At 36.0% G+C, this 23,265-nt stretch overlaps 1 protein-coding gene across 5 annotated transcripts in view; it reads left to right on the forward strand.

Moving 5' to 3' along the window:
* LOC127454684 (neurexin-3a) overlaps positions 1–23,265 on the forward strand; it is a 444,655-nt gene that overhangs the window by 168,099 nt on the left and 253,291 nt on the right. For 4 of the 5 annotated variants that reach the window (XR_007899593.1, XM_051722045.1, XM_051722042.1 and 1 more), the window contains exons 16-17: positions 472–498; positions 2,292–2,411. Coding sequence is in view for 4 of the 5 variants with exons in the window: in XM_051722045.1 (XP_051578005.1) it covers positions 472–498; positions 2,292–2,411 (147 nt within the window). In the remaining variant the exon portion in view is untranslated. The remainder of the gene's footprint in view (positions 1–471; positions 499–2,291; positions 2,412–23,265) is intronic. The other variant, XM_051722044.1, reaches the window with a different exon arrangement.

The following is a 23,265-nucleotide window of genomic DNA, read 5'->3' on the forward strand; positions in this document are numbered from 1 at the left end:
GCATTCACTTTTTTATCATATCCATATTGTGCAACTGAAAGTCATTTTAACATCGTTTTGCTCTTAGGGCAAATAAATGTTGACTTAAGTAGACTATATGTTAATGAAAAGTGATTGTCTGCATATTTATTCACTAATTACATGTAAATTACTTTACAAATTAGCCTGCAAGCCTATAAGATCATGTATTTTGGCACAATCAAACAAGTGAATTTTATTTGCTTTGCATCTATGAGAAAGACTTTCATTGAGTGCCATCACACTTTATCTACACAGCCATTCAAAATCTGATCATTGATTTTATTACTATTACTTCTAACCAAATTTACATTAACTTAAAGAGTGCAAACCCTTCCTAAGAATGGTAAAAGCATGTCCTGTTAGTAAAGCGGTTGCTTTATTAACAGAAGCCATCAACCACCTTCTTACCTGTTTGATTGTTTTCGCTTTTCTGTTCCTTGCCTAACAAAGTTGGTTTCACCAAAGCAGATCTACAAGGTACATAAGGTTCAGTTCCATTCTGAGCTCGGCTGAAAGCTGCTGTTTGTCTTGTGGTGGTTTTTTTTTTGTTTGTTGTTTTTTTGCTTCTTTCAACACCCAGACATAAAGCGGACTCTAGCTGGTTCACTGTAACAATGTCTTGGTATAAAATGGTTCACTTCTTCTAAAAGACGAAGGCCTTGCTTCTATGTGAAGGTCGTGGGACTTGCAAAGTGCGAAAAGTAATGATTGCAACTGAGAGTCTACATTAATAAAACATGAGCCCTCCTTTATAATTAAGTCCCCACGTCTTGTTTTGCTGTATATAGTCTTGCTTCTTTTCCTTTTTTTTACGCTAACGACATTTAGCTGAGAAAGGGTGAAGATGGCTCGGAAGAATCTATTAAAGATCTCACCCTGGGTCGCTTCTCGTCTGCCTGTAGATGCACTGATCAGGAATACTATTAGCAAAAGAATTAATAGGATAGGCGTGATCATTGAACTAGAAATGCCAGCACACTACCATAGATATTTATATAAACTACACAGACCACTTTAACCCAGAAAGATGTGAAACTGACAACATGATCTCATGACATAATAATAGTACAAGATGGCAAAATCGTATAAGTTGTCTCCCACAGAGAAAAATAAGCAAGCCAACAAACAATGTTATTATGATTTTCCCTAAGTTTAAGCCCTAATCCAAACCTAACCCTAACCATAAAGTCTGACCCCTTACCCAAACCCTGAACCTAAATCATGATTTTAATATGAAACTTACTTTTGTGTACCAGGGAACAAAGAAAACATTGGGGTTTGAAACGAAAGAACAAATTATAGAGTATCACATCGAGATTCAGTTTTTGATTGGTTGGTTTCTATAAAAGTCATACGATATCTTACGATTTTACTGTCTCGTACCAATTATTATGAGCTGTCAAGAGACAGGATATTGAGGAGTGTTTTGGCTTTTCACACCAGTAAGAGTGTTATTATAACAAATATGAGCATGAGTCACTGTGAAAGTTCAGGAGATGGTTTTCTCTGATTTCCAATTTGATATCTTATATTTGTAATAGTAAATAGTTTGGGGTGAATCATTTTATGAACCTTTCAATTGCATTGAAGTTGCACTTTGCGTCGCGCAATAAATGCACTTCTAATTTTTTTTTCTTTCAGTAAACTAAAGTTTCTTTGTGTTTAACCTCCTTTTGTTATTATTTCACAAGAAAAATGCACTCAAACCCAATTTATTTGCAGTTAGCTTGTTTACATGGTAAATTCAGGGGAATGCTTTCGCTCCCTTGCACTGAATTGGACAATGAGCTCTATTGTTCTTGCTGCATTCCCTCAAAATGAACCCAAGTGTGCCAAATAACAAGATGTGTTTAGCACACGCTGAACACTACTGCACGTGGCTGGTGTGCACACTATTTGGTCTTAACATTTGTAACAACAGTACATACTCGACTATGTACACATCTTGCTATTAAATGTTGTCATTGACCTTTGTTCCTCTGTGCAGATGTTTGAAAGTTCATGCTTGGCCCCATGTATGAATCTACTGTTGTAACAAGCCATGTTGAACATGTCTTCAGTATGACGTTCTCTGCCCTGTATATATTACTAAAATCGAATCATATAGGGAATGCTATGTCTCAGTTTGTTCAACAGCTTTCGGGATGTCTTTTGAGTACCTCTACTAACCCAAACTGCATGCATACGGATGCATAAACACCTGCATGGCAGCTGACAGCATAGTGGGACGTTTGCCCCTAGTATTACATTGCTCTGCTTTGCTACCATAGGTCCTAGCACTACATGCCAAGAAGACTCCTGTGCCAACATGGGGATCTGCATCCAGCAATGGGAGAACTACACCTGTGACTGCTCAATGACCTCCTACACGGGAACGCAGTGTAATGACCGTAAGTCACCCTCTGTCCTCTATGGTTTCCTTAGTTTATTTAACTTTACAATTCACTTGTGTACAGAATTTAAATGTAAGCTAGAATTACAAAAACACTCCAACACTTTTACTCTCTGAAACATTAATTGAGCCCACGATAATCTACACAGCAAATGTTGCACAAACACAAATAATATTTGCTTGCACAAACACTTAGACACATGCTTAAGATCGTATACAAACACACTGCATTTGTGTTCTGAAGACTGGTTTGAAGACGTCAAAGGTACGTGATAATTACTTTCTGATGCTGGTAGAAGGTACTTCTACCAAATGTAACATTTGTTTTCTAAAGAATAACAGGACACGCACACTTCTCAAGTAAAATGTTTCACAAATTAAATTTGTTTAAATGATAAAACAGTAGATATACTGGCCACGATTTTGATAATTTGGACACTTTTTGGTCAAACTTAGTGGCACATGTACTGTACTGTGGTTACTCTGCTAGGACACCTCTGTGAACTTGAGGGGAATTGACTACATATAGTAGATCCACTAAAAATGGCATTGGTTTCAGTTGGTTAAAAGTAATTGCACAAAAAAAAAAAAGAAAAGTTTAACATTTGAATTTTAAATATTTGAGGCTTAAGTGTCCAAATAATTTTCAGGGACATTGTACGGTATAGTGTTATATTCATAGAGAGTGTGAAGTGTGATCTTTGGGGTCAGTTTAGTAAAAAGCTGATTGAAGTGCCATGAAGCCATGAGATGAAAACAAGATTTTAATGAGATGAAACTCAACCATCAGAGGGACACAAAATCAAAAGGTCTGCTCATGACCAGGCTTTTAAAGTTCAAATCCTTAATCACTTTACTCAAGGGCGTAGCAGCCGCGGGGGATGTGGGAGACACGACCCCCGCACTCTTTAAAAAGATGATTTTTGTCCCCCGCACTTTTCCAAACTAAACCCATACCGAGTCCAAACGGTGGATTTGTATACAGTATTTTTTGCATTTTATTACTTTGGGCTGATTGAGCGACCATCCCGGCAATTACAAGTGAGTTTCATGAGCCGAAACAACACTTACGTAATAGGCCGTCAGTCAGACAGTCTAATCAACCGTTCATTTCTACAAAGTCGCTTTCAACATTAATCCATTTTTTTATCGGCATTGATGTTGATCTACAGTATATTTATAATCTTGAGATGAGGAACACACAAACGAGAGTTATGTATCGGCATATCGTTCTTGATTGGGAGTGTTACGTTAAATGCACAGCAGAAAAAAACAAAGGACAATCCTTCTTTTAAGCACACATTGTAAGTGGATTTTATATCAGCTCATGAGTCTTCATTAAGTTATGCGTTTTACATTATGTTTGTGAGGTGACAGTTTGATCGATTGTTTTTTCCTATTTAAACAGATTACTAGATCGGTGTTAAATATGTAAAGCTATTTTTAGTATCAGCTCCTGTTTTTTACCTCTATGTTGGTGTGCAGTCGTCAAACTATAGGAAAAAGATAGACAAGTTTTTTTTATACATAAAAACGTACGGACATTAACAAAATTATTATAAGACTATTATTGTTGTCTTTTGATAAAAGTCATGTTTAGCAGCTCACAGACTGTAGGGAAATGATAGATTTGCTTTGTTCTTCTAATGCTTAAAACCTCTACTAAATTCTCTTTGCAGGTCTGTATTTTTTTTTTTTTTTTTTGATCGTTGATTCAGTGACTAACTAATTTCACACAAGACACTCATTTGTCACCACCTTCTGGCATCTTCAGAAATGGTCACTGAATCATTAAATGGATCTCAACGAATTTTGGTGTACGTAGTCAAAACATTTGAGCCACTTGGATACATTTAAATCCCACAATGCACAAGCACAGAGTAAAAAATAATTGACATTATTGTACTTGATTAAATAATTTATTCAGGACCAGCCTGTGCTCAGTCTTTATTGTCATGTGTGAAACAGAAGCAAGTGCTCTGCAAGATGCCCTTTAATTTTGCAGCTAATTTTGCAATTATTTTGCAATACTTGAATCTTTAAAATACTAAAAATATTGAAAGTAAATAATATGTATATATTAATATTTGCTGTAATATATTAATACTGCACTGTAAGTGTTGGGTCTGTGCCAGCCACCTGTTGACAGCTGTGTCCCCCCACTTTTAAAATGGCTGCTATGCCCCTGACTTTACTAACATCTTTATGGATGTAATCAGATCTGATTTTGTAAAGTATGGGTGCTAGAAGTAAAAATATAAAAACACTATTGATATAACAGTTGGACATCTACATCATCAATTTTTGTAACATAGGCTACATTATCCACAGTTTTCCTGAGCAACCACTGGGCGGCACCATGATAATTCTAATTGCCTGTTTTCTGTTTCTGGTCTCGAGACGCAATGTAAAACTAAACAAAATGAGCGATCCAGATGGAGAACTAACAATGACCATTTAAGTGTTATTTGAGGACAAAATGAATATCATGCTCAGCTTGTGCAGTGTTGGCTGTCATAACAACTCAAAGGACTTAATGAAATCAATGTAACTAACCTTGGATCATCATTTCATGTCATCTTCATACTCACTGGTACTGTAAAAAAAAATAAAAAAACGGTTGTCTTGACTATATGAAATATGGACACTATAGAGCAGGGGTTCTCACTAGGGGCGGCACTGTCCCCCAGGGGGCGTTCAAAGGATGCCAGGGGGCGCTGAGAGCAAATTAGTAGAGGGGGGTTCTTTAGGTTACAAATGGGCACGTTTAGCACTCATAATAATCAAATCTATCATCAAGTTCCTCTTTGCATTAAAACGTTTATCTAGAATTGGAGTATATCAATTGGTTCTCAATTATACAGGTTGGTAAGCATTTGTACCGCGGTTCATCTTATTTTGAAATCTAGCGACGCATCTGAAGTATCTGGTTTAGCAGCATCAAATACACAGCCGGAGGCACAACCTCAGCTAATGCACCTGTATGGCTCTGTAGATGGAAACAGCTCAATAGACAGAGCAATGCGAGGCAAAGAAGGTGCCGCAGACCGGTCTCAAGCTCTTAAACGCGCAGCTCTGCTAGAATCAGTGAGAAACAAGGCGCGAGAAGCGGAAACCATTTGAATTCGGCACAGAATTCTACATCACCACCCTCGGAGGCGTTCATCTAAAAAAGGTTGAGAACCACGACTATAGAGTTACATGTTTTCTTTTACAAATCTAATATTTTTTCTGCTAAGAATTTATGCTGATGCGGGTGAAAACACAGGAGACCGGAAATTGAAAACAGGCAAATCATGGAACACGTCCTGATTCAGGAAGAGGTGGATACAGTGGGGTCCAAAATCTGAGACCACAAGTGAAAATGCTTCTATTTTTCATTCTTCTAATTTAGTAAAAAAAAAAAAAAAAAAAATCTTCATTTCACATTATATTATCGGCATAACAATTTGAGTGAATTTGAGAATCTATATATTTACATGAAATTCAAAATTTCTTAGTACTTGTTTTTGTTCTAATGACATCATGCACTCGAGCTGCCATACACTCCACAAATTGTTCAAACCAGATCATGTTATCCCATCATGATTTGTAAATATTCCAAAGAGCATCTTCCATCTTGTGTTCTTCCATGGAACTAAGGAAAAGTGACCTTTTGTTCAAAGGAATTTACATGGTCAAAATCACAAATTTTCTTATTCAATTAGAGACCTACAGAAGAAAGAGCAGAATTTTATTTGTTTAATATTTTTTCAAAATCCTAAAAGTTTAAATTAAATTTCGAATCCCAGATTTCCAATGTAGTCTCAGACTTTTGGACAACACCGTATAATATCTGTCTAAAGAGAGCCTGAGAACCAAGAGCACAGTCAACCCAACTCCAATCAATCAACAACAGTGGACTTCTATATGAACAGACAATCTTTATTCTATAGTCATAATGATGCCATTGTTTGACATGACTGCCACAATAAAGGGTGTAATCTGTGAGCTGGTGGAGATAAACAGCATCCCTACAGATGGAGAAAGCGTCTCAGTGTGTGAATGTGATATGACTGAAATTGGAACCCCTCCCTCTGCAGCAACAACAACACACTGACCTTCCAGAGATTGAAGACTGACATGCGGAATAACACGCTAGCCTGCTGCTTTGACACCTCGTATTTTTGTGAGACAGGCAGCTGTGAATCAAAAGCATGTTGGTGAAGATAAGGGCGGATTTAATTGAATAATGCATAGAGAGTGATGTGTATGTGTTGGCTTTGTCAGTGTGGGAGAATATCTGACTGGCTTTATAAAGGGAGGGAATCAAGAGGAAGTTTGATGCAGACCAAATTCCCTTCTTATATTATTATTCATAGGGCATTTAGGGTTCACCCAAAAATGAAAATTCTCTCATCATTTACTCACCCTCATGCCGTCCCAGATATGTGTGACTTTCTTTTTCTGCAGAATACAAATGAAGATTTTTAGAAGAATATTTCATCTCTGCTGATCCTTTCAATGCAAGCCAATGGTGGCCAGAAATCTGAAGGTCCAAAAAACGGATAAAAGCAGCATAAAAGTAATCCATGCGACTCCACTGGATTAATCCATAACTTCAGAAGCGATATAATAGGTGTGTTTGAGAAACAGATCAATATTTATATCCTGTTTTATTAAATCTCCACTTTCACTTTCAGATGTATCATCTGAATATAGTCCTTATGGGACAAAAAAAAAAAAAAAACAAAAAAAAGGACTTAAATATGTTTAACTGTTTCTCACCAACATCTATCATATTGCTTCTTAAGATATGGATTTAACAACTGGAATCTTATGGATTACTTTTATGCTGCTTTTATCTGCTTTTTGGAACTTCAGATTTCTGTCCACCATTCACTTGCATTGAAAGGACCAACAGAGATGAAATATTCTTCTTAAAATCTTTGTTTGTGTTCAGCAGAAGTAAGAAATTAATACACATCTGGGATGGCATGAGGGTAAATAAATGATGAGAGAATTTTCATTTTTGGGTGAACCATCTCTTTAATGTTATGGTATATCTGGTATTCTGGTGAAATGTCTCTATAGCTAAAAGCATTGCTGTCTTTTTGCTAGAGATTTGCTTGATTATGTATAGGCAATTGTTTTATATTACAAATTAATAAAAGGGGTTTTATTGGATGTTAAGTGCTATTATAAAGAAAAACAAACTACTATCTCTTGTGTAATGTTTTTGTAATTGCAGTAATCTGAACCTCTCTAGAGTCACTCTGAGACACTGGGTGGCAGTAGTGCATTATTTAGAGATGAAGATGGCCATACAAGTTCTATGGCATGCTTGCCAGAACATCTAATAAGATTAGAATATTTTAATAATGCATTATGAGGATATATAGCACTCTGTGTTCTGCGCAATGTGCAAATATTGTAGGATAATTTGTTCTCGTACTTCCTTGCCAGTAATATTGCAGACATTTCTTTGATTTTTTTATTATTTGGAGTCTGCAGGTCTAGCCATTGCAAACCAGGTAATCATTTTTCATAAATTAACAAGGATAAGGCTTTCTTTTGTTTCAACCCTGTCAATAGATAAATTCAAAGTTACTGGTTAATAGTTCTGGGTATAAATTATGGCAAACAACAACAACAACAACAACAAAAACAGTATTGACTGTGAGCTGTATAATTTTGAGTAACTAAAATGATTCCTAAAGCAAGATTTATATGCACAGTTTTGTGTTTGTGCTTGATGCAAACTGCATAAATAAGCAAATTCAGAACATCTGAGATTTAATGACAAGTTTGTGCTTCAATTAGATTATTGCAGTCATTTACCCTTTCAAAGGTCAAATCTCATTGTTTATAAATACGCCTCCGTGCATCAAAACTGTAATCAATTATTTATCGGTCATGCTTCCAGAATTGTAGAACTGTGGCTTGTGGTCTGAATTGCAGAATTTTGGTTTGTGGTCTGTAACAAATTCAACTAAAAACTATTGTTTATGCACATCTTTGCAATCACAATTAGTCTTTGCCTAGTTTACATTTAATTTTAATTGCATTGCTTTTAATAAACCCATATGAGAATATTTGATTGAAATATAAGAATGCGTCCAATGCCAGATCAGCCAATAGAATGTAACTCATTGAAGCCGGCTATCATACTTGCACTACTGTAACTTGGTTCATCCAGGGCCAGGGATTATCAAAATGCTTTTTGTCGTATTACATTTACCACTGCTTAACGCATATTCAAGTGTATACTTGTGACAGATGTATTTGCCCTTCTGAAGTTAAGATGAAATCTGTGTGTGCAGTGTTATTGTATTAGACAAGAACTCCATTATGAGAGCTTGTGTATGAACGAGATGCATTTGTTGCCTCGATCAACAGCCATAGCTAACCAAACACCAAATTGCAACTGCAGTTGCCCCTCACATCCCAAGTCTTTGCTTATTAATTTGGACACACTCTGCAATCACGTTGACTGAGCTGTGGTAATAAATGACTTGTTAGCAGCTCCATTGCCTGCTAAATGAACTCGTGGCAAATGAATATTGCTTAAAGGAATTTACCAGCAACCACTAGACTTTCTCAGTTTACTGAGCTGTTTATTCAGAAGTTTAGACTCCATCGATTCAAGTCAGATTCTTTAAGTTCCTAAATGCGAAGCAGTTGGCACTCAAGATCCACGAGGCGTTCACAAATGGCTTTTGAAAGAAGTGTTCTATACAGTTTCTAATGAATTCCCCAAGGCTTTTTAGTGAAGGTGGATGTGATTTTCTAGGCTGGGGTCCCTTGATGGCCACCACATAGTGTTTTCTTCATACTGTAGCTACTTACCTCACAAGAGTTTTAGATGGTGACTCAGTATGTGTGCATTCCAACCTATAAATGACATTTATGTCTGGGGAATGGAAAATTCTTGATGTTGCCTTTACGTCTGATGCAAAGAATATGAATCTTTCTGAAGCAGTTTTACAAAATGCTTAACCAGAGGAAAGTTGTATTGTTCAAAGGTTATAGCTAAGGAGACAAAATGAGAGTTCTCATTTATGTTTCATTTAAGTATCAACTTTGTTTCCTTAGGATAAATTTAAACAAAGGAAGAAATGAGACAATAGTTGTCCTACAGTTAGTGTATAGACTATATTATTAAAGGAAAATTCTGGATCCAGTATAAGTTAAGCTCAGCTGACAGCACTTAATAGACAGGCATAATGTTGATTATCACAAACGTACATTTTTGACTTCTTTATACAAATAAAAAAAAAAAGAAGCCTAAATCTGGGTTACGGTGAAGCACTTACAATGGAAGTGAATGGGGCCAATCCGTGAACCTTAAAATACTCACTGTTTCAGAAGTATAGCCACAAGAGGTAAAAAATATGCATGTTACATGATATTAGTGTGATAAAATTGCTTCCTAACCTTTTCTGCATAAGTTATATCCAATTTTACGGCTTCGTTGCCATATGACATAACACTGTAAACCCTGTAATCACGGTAATTTAGTAGTCTGCCACAAAAGCGATGATTTAAACAACAGCTCAAATAATACACGTTTTAACAGATGAATTAACGTAAGTGCTTTTATAAAATAATAGCTTCATATTTCTGCCTTTAAACCCTGCAAAATTGGTCCCATTCACCTTATTATAAGTGCCTCTCAGTAACCTCGGTTTTTGAGGAGGGAGTTGAAATTATTTTTTGTGGTAAACAACATAATGCCACAAACACTGCTGATTGAGCATAACTTGTATTGATCATGAATAGTCCTGTAATATGGCAAGTACAGCTTATATAATTTGATCTTGGAAAAATTAAATGAGAAAAACATGAGTTCATATTGAAATCTGACAGTTTGAGACATTGTTGAGATTTTATCTGAAACTCTAGAGGAGACACGTGTGAGAATATGGATAAGAAGCATGAGACTTCCATTTCCAGTTTCATTTGCTCTCCATTTTATCTCAATTGAAATGATGCCCATGGGCATTCTTCCATTTTTTTTCGCCCCATGTCCAACATTTGTTTTATGGACGTATAAATAAAAAGATGGATGCACAAATAACATGCTGGAGGGATGGATTTGTTTTCCCCCGTGTGTGTCTGACATGAACAGAGTATTGGTAATTAAGGAGCATCCTTTTCTCTGTCTTTGTTGGGAGTGTTGGAGAGGAAAGAGGAGGAGGACGCTTCACACCCCTGCTGGTAGCGAGACTTCATCAAAGCTGTGTTCTCCTCACTCCATTAGAAACAGGAGAACCCGTCTGAGCCACACCATCAATTAAGATGCCAACAAAAGCAAAGGCGCACCTTCAGCTATCTTGTGTCCAATGTAGTGTTACTCAGACAATACGTCTCTGCAGGGAGAGAGACACGCATTAGAGATGAATATAAGACCATGTGTGTAGTCTTAAGTAACATTTGTCTGAGAAAGCAAATGTTCCGCAATTTAATTATCGGATGTGTAAATGCATTTGGCTGCGTCACTGTGATGCATCAGGATGGAAATTTTAATTAGAGGAGCTTGCTAAGACAGCCATCACAATTATTATTGCTCAGACTTAGGGCTAGGGATTTGAACAAACCTCTTACCATAAGTGTTTAGAAATTTGGAGCACGTCATTCCGCACAATTTATTGTACGGACATGAATCTTACCTCAAGTTGTGTGGCTTATTAAAGAGAGGTGTGCTATTACTTTGGACTTATGATTGGACTTATAATTTGTGCTTGCTGGACGAAGAAAAAAAAAATGGCTTATGTTTTTAGCTTTTTGAAGGGACGACAATGAAAATGAGTTGTTTCATAACTGTTTCATAGTGACTATAACAGTTAAAATTGCACAATGCTGGTCTGTTATGACCATAGATCATTGCTGTAGCCATCATGGTGATCTGCAATGTAAGTTGCATGCAGTTCAGTAAAAATGTTCCATACTAACTAGCTGAATTTGGCCAATTACTGCAGATATTTTTTTAAAAACACAGCAAATTAATATGCCGTTTTAATTAGAGAGTCATAGTGGAAATAGGACAGAAGGCCTGTGGACAATGCAATGCAGAGGAGGTCAATTCGGCAGCAGATATGACATTCTATCGATGAATATAGATAAGCAAATATGATTTGAACTGTGAACAAATCAGCTTGCCATAACAAAGGTATACAGTTGGAGTTATTAGATATGACTTCTTTTTCCATTTTTAATTAAAGGGACAGTTGACTCAAAAATTATAATTCTCTCATCATTTACTCACCCGCATGCCATCTCAAACTCATACGACTTTCTTTCTTTTGCGGAACACAAGGATATTTTGAAGGATGTATGATGTGTTTTTGTCTATACAGTGTAAGTCAATGGGGTCCAAAACGTTCAAGCTCCAAAAAGGACATTAGGCAAAATAAAAGTAATCCATACAACTCCATGACTGATGATTTAATCCATGTCTTCTTAAGTGATACAATCATTTTGGCCAAAATATCCGCAGTCTCTTTGGTATGTTCATGAGAGAAGCTCGTTCACACACTTCTATGTGCTTCATGCGCAGAGTGCTGCACACAAACCAGAAAAAGTGTTGCCAGGTTCGCAGTTGTACTTTTTTTTGGTGGGGGGGGGGGATACTTTAAAATCTACCACGGTCGCCAAAATGTTGATCAACACTAGAAAATGAGAATGCAACATATTATTGATGTATAACGATACCTGGATAGAGGACTTGGCAACTTCAGCATCAACCATTATGCATTCAGTATGCATTACTTTAATGCTGCCATTATGTCCATTTTGGAGCTTGAAATTTTTGGTCTCCATTGACTGTCATTGTATGGATAAAAACACATACATATTTTAAAATATCTTCAACTGTGTTTTACAGAAGGAAGAAAGTCCTACAATTTTGAGAAGGAATGAGGGTGAGTAAATAATGAGAGAATTGTCATTTTTGGGTTAACTATCCTTTTACAAAATGGAATAAAAATCTATTTTATGAAAGAATTAATTATTTAGTAAAAGCACTGACTGTCCTGGTAAAGAAAGAAAACTTAATACTGTCAGATTAAGGACCAGATTATCTTTGTTTGTTTGTGCAGTTCATAAGAATCAGTCATCTTCTTGGATGAGTTTGTAGACTGCCATAGCTCATGCTGTTCTCTCTGGGTGGGGCTATTTCTGTGACTCTCAGTTAAAAATGGTGTTGTTGATGAAAAATCTGAGGTGCTGGGAAGATGAATCGCTCATGTGAGTCCATATTCATCAACCAGGTGTCCCGCATTTCCGATGGCCCCTGACACAAGATAAAGAGCTGTGAGACAGGGGAAATGACTTCATCTGACAGCCTCAAAGTGAACCAACAGCACAATGGAAATGGATTGGAGCTTTCACAGAAAATATTACTTCACGCTGTATTCATGATGTGTGTTGTGATATGCTCGGCCCTTTTCGGCCCTCCAATTGAATTGGCAGCATTTGATTATTTTAGTTTGTTTAAGGTGAAGCACAAGGCGATGAAGGAGCTGTCTAAAAATACAGCCTGATTGATCTGCGAAGGTTTAATATTGACCTGGTGGACCTTTTTTGCTGTCAACAGCATTATGTACTGTATGAGTTAGTGTGGTGCATGTGTGTGTGCTTTGCTGTTTTATTTTTTTTTTAATCTGATTTACTTTATTTTTAATTGCTTTTGTTTGTGATGACTATCTATTCGCCAGCATACTTAAAAGGGACATATTATGGAAAACAGGATTTTCCTTGCTCATTTCAAATAGAAGAATTCAACATAATATTGTTTACTAATGAAAATGTTTCTATTTTGTATTTTTTTAATTTAATGCAAAATTTTAATTACCAATTATATTGTCATCATAACATTTTGAGTGAAAAAATGTTTATGGATTTTAGAATTTCTCAGCATGGTCAATGTCACAATATTACTTTTTGACTGATTATTGACCAAAAAATAAAACAATCATATTTGTCAAAATCCTGAAACATTTTATTTATGTACAGGTTTAAATAATAGTTTTATTTCAATTTTATATACCAGATTTTCAATGTGGACTCCGACTTTTGGACCCCACTGTGTATTTCAATACCCATTCAATAATCTGCACATTGTTATACTCATTTCACATGTAAATAGGTTAAGCAGTCTTTACTTTTAAAGAAAAAAAAAGAAAAAAAAAAGAAAAAAGACTAACAGTGGGCTAAATAAGTGCAAAATACTGTATGACCCATTAGAGTTTTTTGTAGAAATGACCAGTCAATGATTAGACCTCAGAAATCATGTTGAAAAATAATGTTAGTGCTTCTGCAATGATTGTGGATTTTATGTGTTGAGCACCGGACACTTTCAAGGACCCTGCAAGCTTTAAAACTGGAATGATATACAGTAGCATTTAGAGGAACAGACAGGGCCACGTTTCTGTTGAAGAAAGTTCATTTGATCTCTAACACTTCCGCTGAGAGAACCATGAAACACAATAAAGCATCTTAGCATAATCTTTCTATTTATCTTGCCTTTTTTTCTGCAGAAGCTTACAGTATATTCTTTGAACTCCCCTGCATCTCAGAGTGTCTGAAATCTATCTCAAATCAATACTGTCGTCTGATACCTTTATTTGCTGATCTCGGCGAGGGCTACTTGGGATTGCGTTCAATCAACAGGCGCATCTGACACAACCATAAAACATGATTTCCAGCGAGTGACTTCATTCAATAGGGCTCATAAAGAAATAGTAGTGTGCAAAAATCCATTTTTTGGTCAGGCATGGTGACCTTGTGGGAGGGGAAGTGTGCTTTGCTTTAAGGCTTAGTCACTCAAGTGGAGCCATCCATTACTGTGCATTTCTAGGAAAAACAAATTATGCCCCGTACCAGCACATAAATGTGGCCAATCAATATCTCTGCCCTGCCCGAAATGCCACACGTTTTACACCATTCCAAATCATCTTGTTGTCTTTCTGCCTCTGCCAGTTCAATGAAGTGTATCATAGCCATTTATTTCCCCCCTATTTTATTATTTTCTTTTGGTTAAAATGTGTGACATCACCTTGCATCTTTTGAATTTGAACTAATCGGTTTTGTTAGCTATTTAAATCAATTGCAAGACCCTTGTATTAAGTGACCTTTCGGGGGATTTTATCAATGTTATTTTATTATTATTATTATTATTATTTATTTTGCAGTGATGGATATATTCAATAAAAGAAATTGAACACTGAATACGAGTCAGCATAAATTCCCTTAAATTTTAGTGTATTGTACTGAACTCTTCCTTGATCATGATATTTCTTTAATCCTTGATCTGTGTATATATTCCTATCCCAGCTTAATATTCAGAGTCAATTCTAAGTAAGCCATTGATAGGTTGACTTCCTGAAGGAGCCTGATCTGTGATCTGATCTCATATTCATGACATAACTGTGATGACATTTTAGCAAAATTATAATACATTGTTCCTTACACGTGTTGCTACAGATCCATGAAAAGTCCACTGTGTGGTGCTAAAAGGTAGTTAAAATGCACTATAGAGTTTTAAATCAATATAACCTCCCTACCTACCATAAACCTTGAACCTAAACCTACTGATAGTGCCATAAAAACCATATGTGACATGAAAAGCGCAATTACTGAAGCAACCCTTATTTTCATCAAGAAACTGATGTGACACGTACAATGAATCATGCAAACATTATTTAAAGACTTAGCATGATTTTTGGGTGAGATTATCTGTTGCTTGACCAATGACAAATGCAGGAAGTGTTCTGGAAACCTGTTTGGTGCCGCTATAGTGGTGAAGAAATTACACTCTTTACCTTTAAAGACCTTTGCTTGATATTTGCAACACACTCTCATGGCAAAATCGTCAGAATTAGTACAACTTTTCTAAATTTGGCTAATTCGTATGATATTGTGCGACTACACTTGTTTGAATTCCTACGAACTTTTACTAGAGCCAATGATGTCGCTGGATATCGTTTCCATCTAATATGCAACAATTACTTGCTTCTGCCACACACAACATCTTCCTATCATGTTTACACACTCTACTGATTGTTTAAGTTTAGATAAGGGGTTTGTGTAAGGGCATAATATTAATGAGTATATCCTTAAGACCTCATGCTCGGAACTCGCGCTTACATCCGCATCAGACATCCGGGAATTTGCACGTGATGAAGTTGTACGAGTTTATTCGAACAACATCGTGCGAGACCATACGAAACAGCCAACTTGTAAATTATGTACGATTTTTCATGAGATCGGGTCCTAATCCGTAATCTAAAATAGCATTTTGCAAGCGTCCTTAGTCTACAGCAAACTAGATGCTTGATGCCACTTTGTGGGTTTTTAAAATCTTAATTATAACAAAAATAAGTGTCAATGGTAAAAGCAGATATATGGAAAAAATTAACAAACAAAGAAAACCATGAGATCTGTTTTTTTTTAGATAGTCCCATAGTATAGTCAGGAAAAAGAGGTGCCTTTTCTTTGGGATTTAAAAAAAATCATCTCGGATTCAGTTTTTCTAGAAGTCATCTGTGTCATGTTGCCAGAGAATCGTTACGGGGACGTGGCCAGAGCTCCTCTCTCCTCCTCTCTTATCTGCACAATTTGGCTCTGATTGAAGCGGCAGCTCTCTCAACTGCCATTGATCAGGCTGTGTGTCACTTAAGTCTTCTCTGAATGTAGTCTCATCTTCCTCATCCTGCACAGTTCCAGATCGGCTCTGGCTTTCAATCAAAAACACAATTAGAACAGCGTTAAAAAAAGATGTGGCTGCTCAATCTCATCCATTCAATCAGTTGCTTTTTGCTTCCTTCATTCATCCTTCTCTTTTTAATTTTCTCCTTTTGTTTCACAGCATGTCAGTTTTTATTGAAGAATTAACCATCGATCACTCCCTGCACTCTTATGTGTAATAAATGGAAGTGCAAAAACCAGATGGATTTGCTGCTATGGTCCAGCAATCTGGTTTATTCTTTATTTATTTATTTTTATTATGATATTTATTTTCTGCATTAATTAAATGGCACAGATCGGAGATGAATTCTGTTGCCATGTGATGCTATTTCTTTAGCTCACCCCTTTGGCTGTTCTTTATGTCATGCCAGTGCAGAAGATTGTTCCCGGGAAGACAGGCAGGACTTAAGGAAAACATTAATTACTGCAGAATGGGACCATTAATCAGTGCTGCCAATGCCAGACAGAGCAGAAGGCAAGCAGAAAAGGGCTCCTCTCTGCCTCTATGCTGAATTACTGGAGTTGTACTTATGCATACTACCCTAGTACACAGGAGGACTGCAGTCAAACTAGGACATAATGAAGATAGATTGGCTTCGGAGACCTCACCATTTCATATGTACGGCAACAAGGGGCAAGAAGGACTTAGTAGTGCTACAACTTGAAAACCCTTCTCCTGCTTTTCACTTTGCATCTTGAATAATTGCAAATGGAAAATACAAAATGCATGCAAAAAAAAAAAGGATGAGTCATAGTCCCTCTCTTCCAAAGCCTAAGGGTGTTGGCCAAAAAAACAAGTTGGCTCTACTATATTGTACTGTAGGGTACAATGGGGCTAAAGGCACACCTTGAGGTATATGTGCTTTTTTTATTTCTAGCCACAAAGTGTATTGAACAAATTCATTTCTTTTTATTGAATATTGATGGAGCAACATCATTTGTGTGAAAAGAAATAATAACGGACGGTTGTTTTTATTAAAATTCATTTTTAAAAGGTGGCGAAGGAGACTTTACCCCATACCTTAAATCTAATAGAGCATTGCACCAGTAGAATGTAACCCTATGTATAAACTATATATTTATAGCAGCCTCCGACCAGGAGTAATGGTTGGAATAAAAAGATGACATCGGTGAGCTCATGTTTTGCGTGACAGTCTTCAGTCCTTTAGACATACAGTGTATGATGATGTTGACATTTACACTCGTTTACATTTACAAGAGAAAGAACATTATGTAAAAAATTTACTTGTTAGCGGCTCTTCAGCATGAAACAGATCTAATGGTGCACTTTCCGGGGTGTTTCACTCAGTGTCAAGTTTCATCACATACAAAATATATAGGATATTAAAATTAATAAATGTAAAAAATTTTCAGCCTAGTATTTATTTATTGACCCTCATACATTTTTTTATACAGTTCCTGAATAATATTATTTACATAGGCTAAATATTCTTTTTATTAAATCTACATTAATTACGTATCCTTTTTCAATGTGGATATTATTTATTACGGCTGACAGTTATGTGAGAATACACATTGAACATAAACTGAAACAAGATAATAATTTAATGAATAATTTATTAATTAATATTTAATACTTTGTAGGCTACTTATTGGATCAGTACAGGTAAACATCATATTATGCGATTACGCATTACTTTATGGAGTGTTTACGACTTAATAGCTCTTGCCTTAAGAACAGGTGGTGCAAACAAATTAAGCACTGACTTAGTTACAAACTAACTAGTAGTTACTAAGCCCTTAGTTTAAACTTTAGGTCCCAACTTAAGCAAAATCTTACGCACAGCTGGTGCAACCCTACCCTGGTCCATTGCATTGCAAGTTGAGCAATTTAATAGCACTGCAACAAGCTTGTAAATATAGTTGTTAATATAATGCAAATATTAAAATGTACATCCTCACAAGTCATGTGCTATAGTAAAAGTGTTTTGCTGTCATAAGATAGCATTGTGTGAGGATCAGAGCGAAACAGGTAATCGACCGTTTTACTGGTGTTTTGTGTGAAAGTGAATGAAAATCATTGTTGTTGTAGCGCCTCTAGTGTTTATTTCACCAGGAAACTGCTGCGATACATAGGAAAAGCCATATAAAAGTAGATATAGTAATGTTATTCTATGAAACAAGGTTGTTTTTGCACAAAAATACTGCACGCAAAGTCCTGCAACTGTTTAGTGAATTCGCTTCAGGGCCTGATCATATTGTCAACTGTGTCCTAAGGATTGACTAGTAATGAACTTAATGCATTTGATCCAATTGAAGTAATTCAATTCAACAACCATAACTGTTAGCTATGGTCTTGGATGACTCAATACTACAAAAATCTGCTAGATTTTGACAACAATTCACCTAGAGAAAGTGTCTTGAGAGTATCCTAATGAATATGGTTTCCTCCATCTATCTTCTGCCAATTATGGCAAGGAACAGACAGATATAATCTGTTTTGAAGACTCCTTTCATATCAGTGAAGTTCCTTCTGGCAAAACATACGTCTTGATAAACCATCAATGTGCTAACCTTAAGCGAAACCACTGGCAATTTTATGAGTTTTATGTCATCATATTAGTCTCAGTGATCTCATTTTCAGTCTCGGCTCACTTGTTCTTCTGATTTTGTTTGTAACTTCCATCTAAGTACATGTTCTTTTTCTCATTGTTAGTGCTGTTGAAGCAAAAAGCTGAATAAAGCTTCCCCCTGCCAGAATTTATTTGTATAATTAGCCTAATGTTTTCTAAGAAAATAAAGCAGATGCTTTGTTGTGTTTTGCATCACTACGGCACGCATTCAAAAGGAATTTTTGCAAATCGCATCGATCTCGCACATCAACCACTTTAAGTACTCTGTCTAATGTTGCATTACATCCCTGCCTTTAATTATCGGAAAACTCTCGGCTGGGATGATAATGGATAATGCTTATTTTAACGTCTTCAAGGCCTTTACTCAAGCAGTTTAGGCTTTGCTCTGCAAGTGTGCTCTAGTTAAGTGGAATTTATGAATAATTTTGAAATCTCATTAGCTCCTAACAACATTTTTTTCCTGATTTACTCTGCCCTTAAACTGGTTGTCCACCTCTGACATCATTATGATGTCATCAGGGGAGTAGAATGATCTGAAAAGTGGGGGTTGGACACTTTATACTGTAAACCTTATCATCTCAGCTCATAATAATAATTAGGTGATATAAGGTTAGCCCAATAGTCCTTGCTGAAAGGAAGATATGAGGGTGCTACCATAGCAGATTTTTTTTTTTTTTTTTTTTTTTTGTGGCTGGTGTTATTTTTTCTTTATGCTGTGTCCAAAATACATAATGATTGAAACTACAATGAATGCTTCCTAAAAAGATGTGTCATTATTTTATTCCTAGAAAGTCGGTTGCAGATCCAGTCTCTTTTCAAAGCAACTATGTACAGATTGTGTATGTTAATATCTGGTTGTCCGAAAACTGTCTCCTTCCGATAGATAAACTTAAGCAAATAAGTGATTTAACACCAGCGCTTTAATGGCCATTCACTTTGCTGCCAACACCAGTTAATGAGTCCACAATAATTAGTTGAGGTACACTGAGCAGCACCAGTAAAAGTCCAGGTGGTGTGACTAATTACAAAGGTGTTCAAGCCCTTTACTTGCACAAGAACAAGATAGGGGAGACTCTTTGTTTATGCTCAGCTCTTGAGTCAAGGGCTGGGCAAGTGTATTGGTATCATCTTGAGAAGAGAACTGAATATCCTTTCCACAGTAAATGTTTCTGCTAATGTATTTTTTTCTTTAATGGTAAAGTGTGTAATTTATATGCCATCTGCATGCATATAGGTATAGAAATACTTGTAATTATAAGTAAAAAAGATATCTAGTGTACAAATAAAAGCAACGTAAAAAAATGGATCAATGGAGAATACTGTTTTCTAAGGCATCAAGCGCCCCCTTCAGGAAGAAAACTTTGCGTCACATAAACATTTAGTGGCTGTCAGCATCTGTGGTCTGTTCCACACAAAAATCGATTGTATGACTTAAGTTAACTTAGAATATGTCATATAAGTCATATATGGAGGACTTGTATGGTGCTTGGAGCTTGACAGTCCTAGTTCAATTCACTTTTGTTGGAAACAGTCGCTTTGAAATTCAGCTAGATGTCCCTTTTTGTGTTCCACGGAAGAAAACAACATTGTAGGAGTTTGAAAATACATGAGGATTAGTAGATGATGACAGCATTTTGAGTGCGCTATCCCGCTTCTTATTTTGTTGTGCACTTACATAACATTTGACGCCATTGATGTCTCTTGTAAAGTATCATATTCGGTTGTTCAGCTTTGTTTATATTTGTGTTTGGTTTAAGAATCTGTATGCATGATTGTAGCCTACTGTCTTGTGGAGGCATGATTACTAGTAGTAACTATTTGTTCAAATAATAATTACTGTAGCATTCAGGGCTGTTTTCTTCTGGAAATTATTGTATTGATGAAATAGTTTGTTACTGTGTGGTCTTGTGTACACCTTGTATTATTTACAATATTGCTATGTCAGGGTTTTTATGCATGGCTTATGGTGTCTCTGCATATTAAGTTATTGGAATTAGAAAAAGATATATATATATATATATATATATATATATATATATATATATATATATATATATATATATAGTGGTGGCCAAAAATGTGGCACCCTTGGTAAATATGAGCAAAGATGGCTGTGAAAAAAAATCTGCATTGTTTATCCTTTTGATCTTTCATTTACAAAAAAAAAAAATCACAAAATCTAAAATTTAATTGAGGTAAAACAATTGAAACAGGGGAAATATCTCATTATTAAATAAATATTTTTCTCCAAAACACATTGGCCATAATTATTGGCACCCTTTTATTCAATACTTTGCCAAGATAACAGCTCTGATTCTTCTCTTATAATGCCTAATGAGGTTGGACAACACCTGGCAAGGGATCTGGGAACATTCCTCCATACAGAATCTCTCCAGATCCTTCAAATTCAGAGGTCCATATCGGTGGACTCTCCTCTTCAGTTCACCCCACAGATTTTCTATGGGGTTCAGGTCAGGGGACTGGGATGGCCATGGCAGAACCTTGATTTTGTGGTCAGTGAACCATTGTTGTGTTGATTTTTTATGTTTGTTTTGGATCATTGTCCTGCTGAAAGATTCACCCAGGGCCCATTGTAAGTGTTCTGGCAGAGGCAGCCAGGTTTTTATTTTTTATCTGTTGGTATTTAATAGAGTCCGTGATCCCATGTATCCGAACAAGATGTCCAGGACCTCTGGCAGAAAAACAGCCCCACAAAATTAAAGATCCAGCACCACATTTAACCGTGGGCATTGGGTACTTCTCTGTGTGCGCCAAACCCATCTCTTGTGTTTGCTGCCTAAAAGCTCTTTTTTTTGTTTCATCTGACCATAGAACCCGGTTGCATGTGAAGTTCCAGTAGTGTCTGGCAAACTGAAGATGCTTGAGTTTGTTGTTGGATGAGAGCAGAGGCTTTTTTTCTTGAAACCCTCCCAAACAACTTGTGGTGATGTAGGTGATGTCTGATATATATATATATATATATATATATATATATATATATATATATATATATATATATATATATATATATATATTTGTTTTGGTTTTTTTTTTTTTTTTTTTGGTACTTTCTGACCCCAAGACCCAGCTAATTTCTTCAGTTCTCCAGCTGTGATCCTTGGAGATTCTTTGGCCACTCGAGCCAATCCTCCTCATTGTGCATGGAAACAATATAGACACACAACCTTTTCCAAAGATCTCAAGTTGATTGGATCTTGTTAATTATTGCCCTGATGTTGGAAATGGACATTTTTAATGCTTTGGCTATTTTCTTATAGCCACTTCCCATTTTGTGAAGCTCAACAACCTTTTGCCGCACATCAGAACTACTATATTCTTTAGTCTAACCTACTGTGATTGAAGATTAAGGGAATTTGGCCTGTGTGTTACCTCTTATTTATATCCCTGTGAAACAGGAAGTCATGGCTGAACAATTTCATGTTCTTAGTCACCCAGGTGCACTAAAAATTTTAAAATATGAATGGGAATATACTTCAGATATATTTTACTCATAAGAATTTCTAGGGGTGCCAATAATTGTGGCCAACGTGTTTTGGAGAAAAATATTTATTTAATAATGAGATATTTCCCATCTTTCAATTGTTTTACTTCAATTAATGAAAGATCAAAAGGATAAACAATGCAGATTTTTTTTCACAGCCTTCTTTGCTCATATTTACCAAGGGTGCCAAAAGTTTTGGCCACCACTGTATTTATGGCTGGATTGGGTGGTTTACGAGGACATTTTTTTTAGGTTACAAACTGGTAAATACAAGGTTAATATTCTATAAATGTGGTTTATGAGGACATTTCTAGTGTCCCCATAATTCAAATCACTTTTTTTTATTTTTGTTTTATGTAAAAATGCAGAAAGTTTTTTGTGAGCGTTAGGTTTTGGGGTAGGGGTAGGGTTAGGGGATAGAATCTATAGTTTATACAGTATAAAAATCATTATGTCTATGGAGAGTCCTCATAAGGATAGTCGCACATGTGCGTGTGTGTGTGTGTGTGTGTGTGTGTGTGTGTGTGTTTAATGCACTCAATGTATAATTATATATTTGTTTTCAGTCACTAAACATTTGACATTATTGGAAAGAGCACTATGTCACTTTCTACAAGCGCAACTTCATGCATTATGGAACATCTGTGTAAACTATCACAAATAGTCTGTCGACAAAAACTGTAGGCACACACTGCAGAATATTAACGTTTTCATGTATTAAGCAAAAAACAACAACAACAACAACAAAATGCATGAACGACAAAAGAAAGAAAAAATGCACATGATGTGCTAAATATACCATTACCAATTTGGTTTTTGGTACCTCTCAGATCCCTCCATGCAGGTATTTTTTTAAGTGTCTCAGGCACATTTTTGGAGGGAAGAACAACTTAAGATGAAAGAGGTAGTTCTCCTGCAGGATTATGTATAATGAATAATTTAAATTGGAAAAAGAAAGCTCAATTCAGTTAACCTTGTAAGTTATTTATTGTTTTTTAGATGGCTGTCATGTTTGCTAATATCCTCCC

This window comes from Myxocyprinus asiaticus, chromosome 17 (assembly GCF_019703515.2).
Source record: "Myxocyprinus asiaticus isolate MX2 ecotype Aquarium Trade chromosome 17, UBuf_Myxa_2, whole genome shotgun sequence".
Lineage (NCBI taxonomy): Eukaryota > Metazoa > Chordata > Actinopteri > Cypriniformes > Catostomidae > Myxocyprinus > Myxocyprinus asiaticus.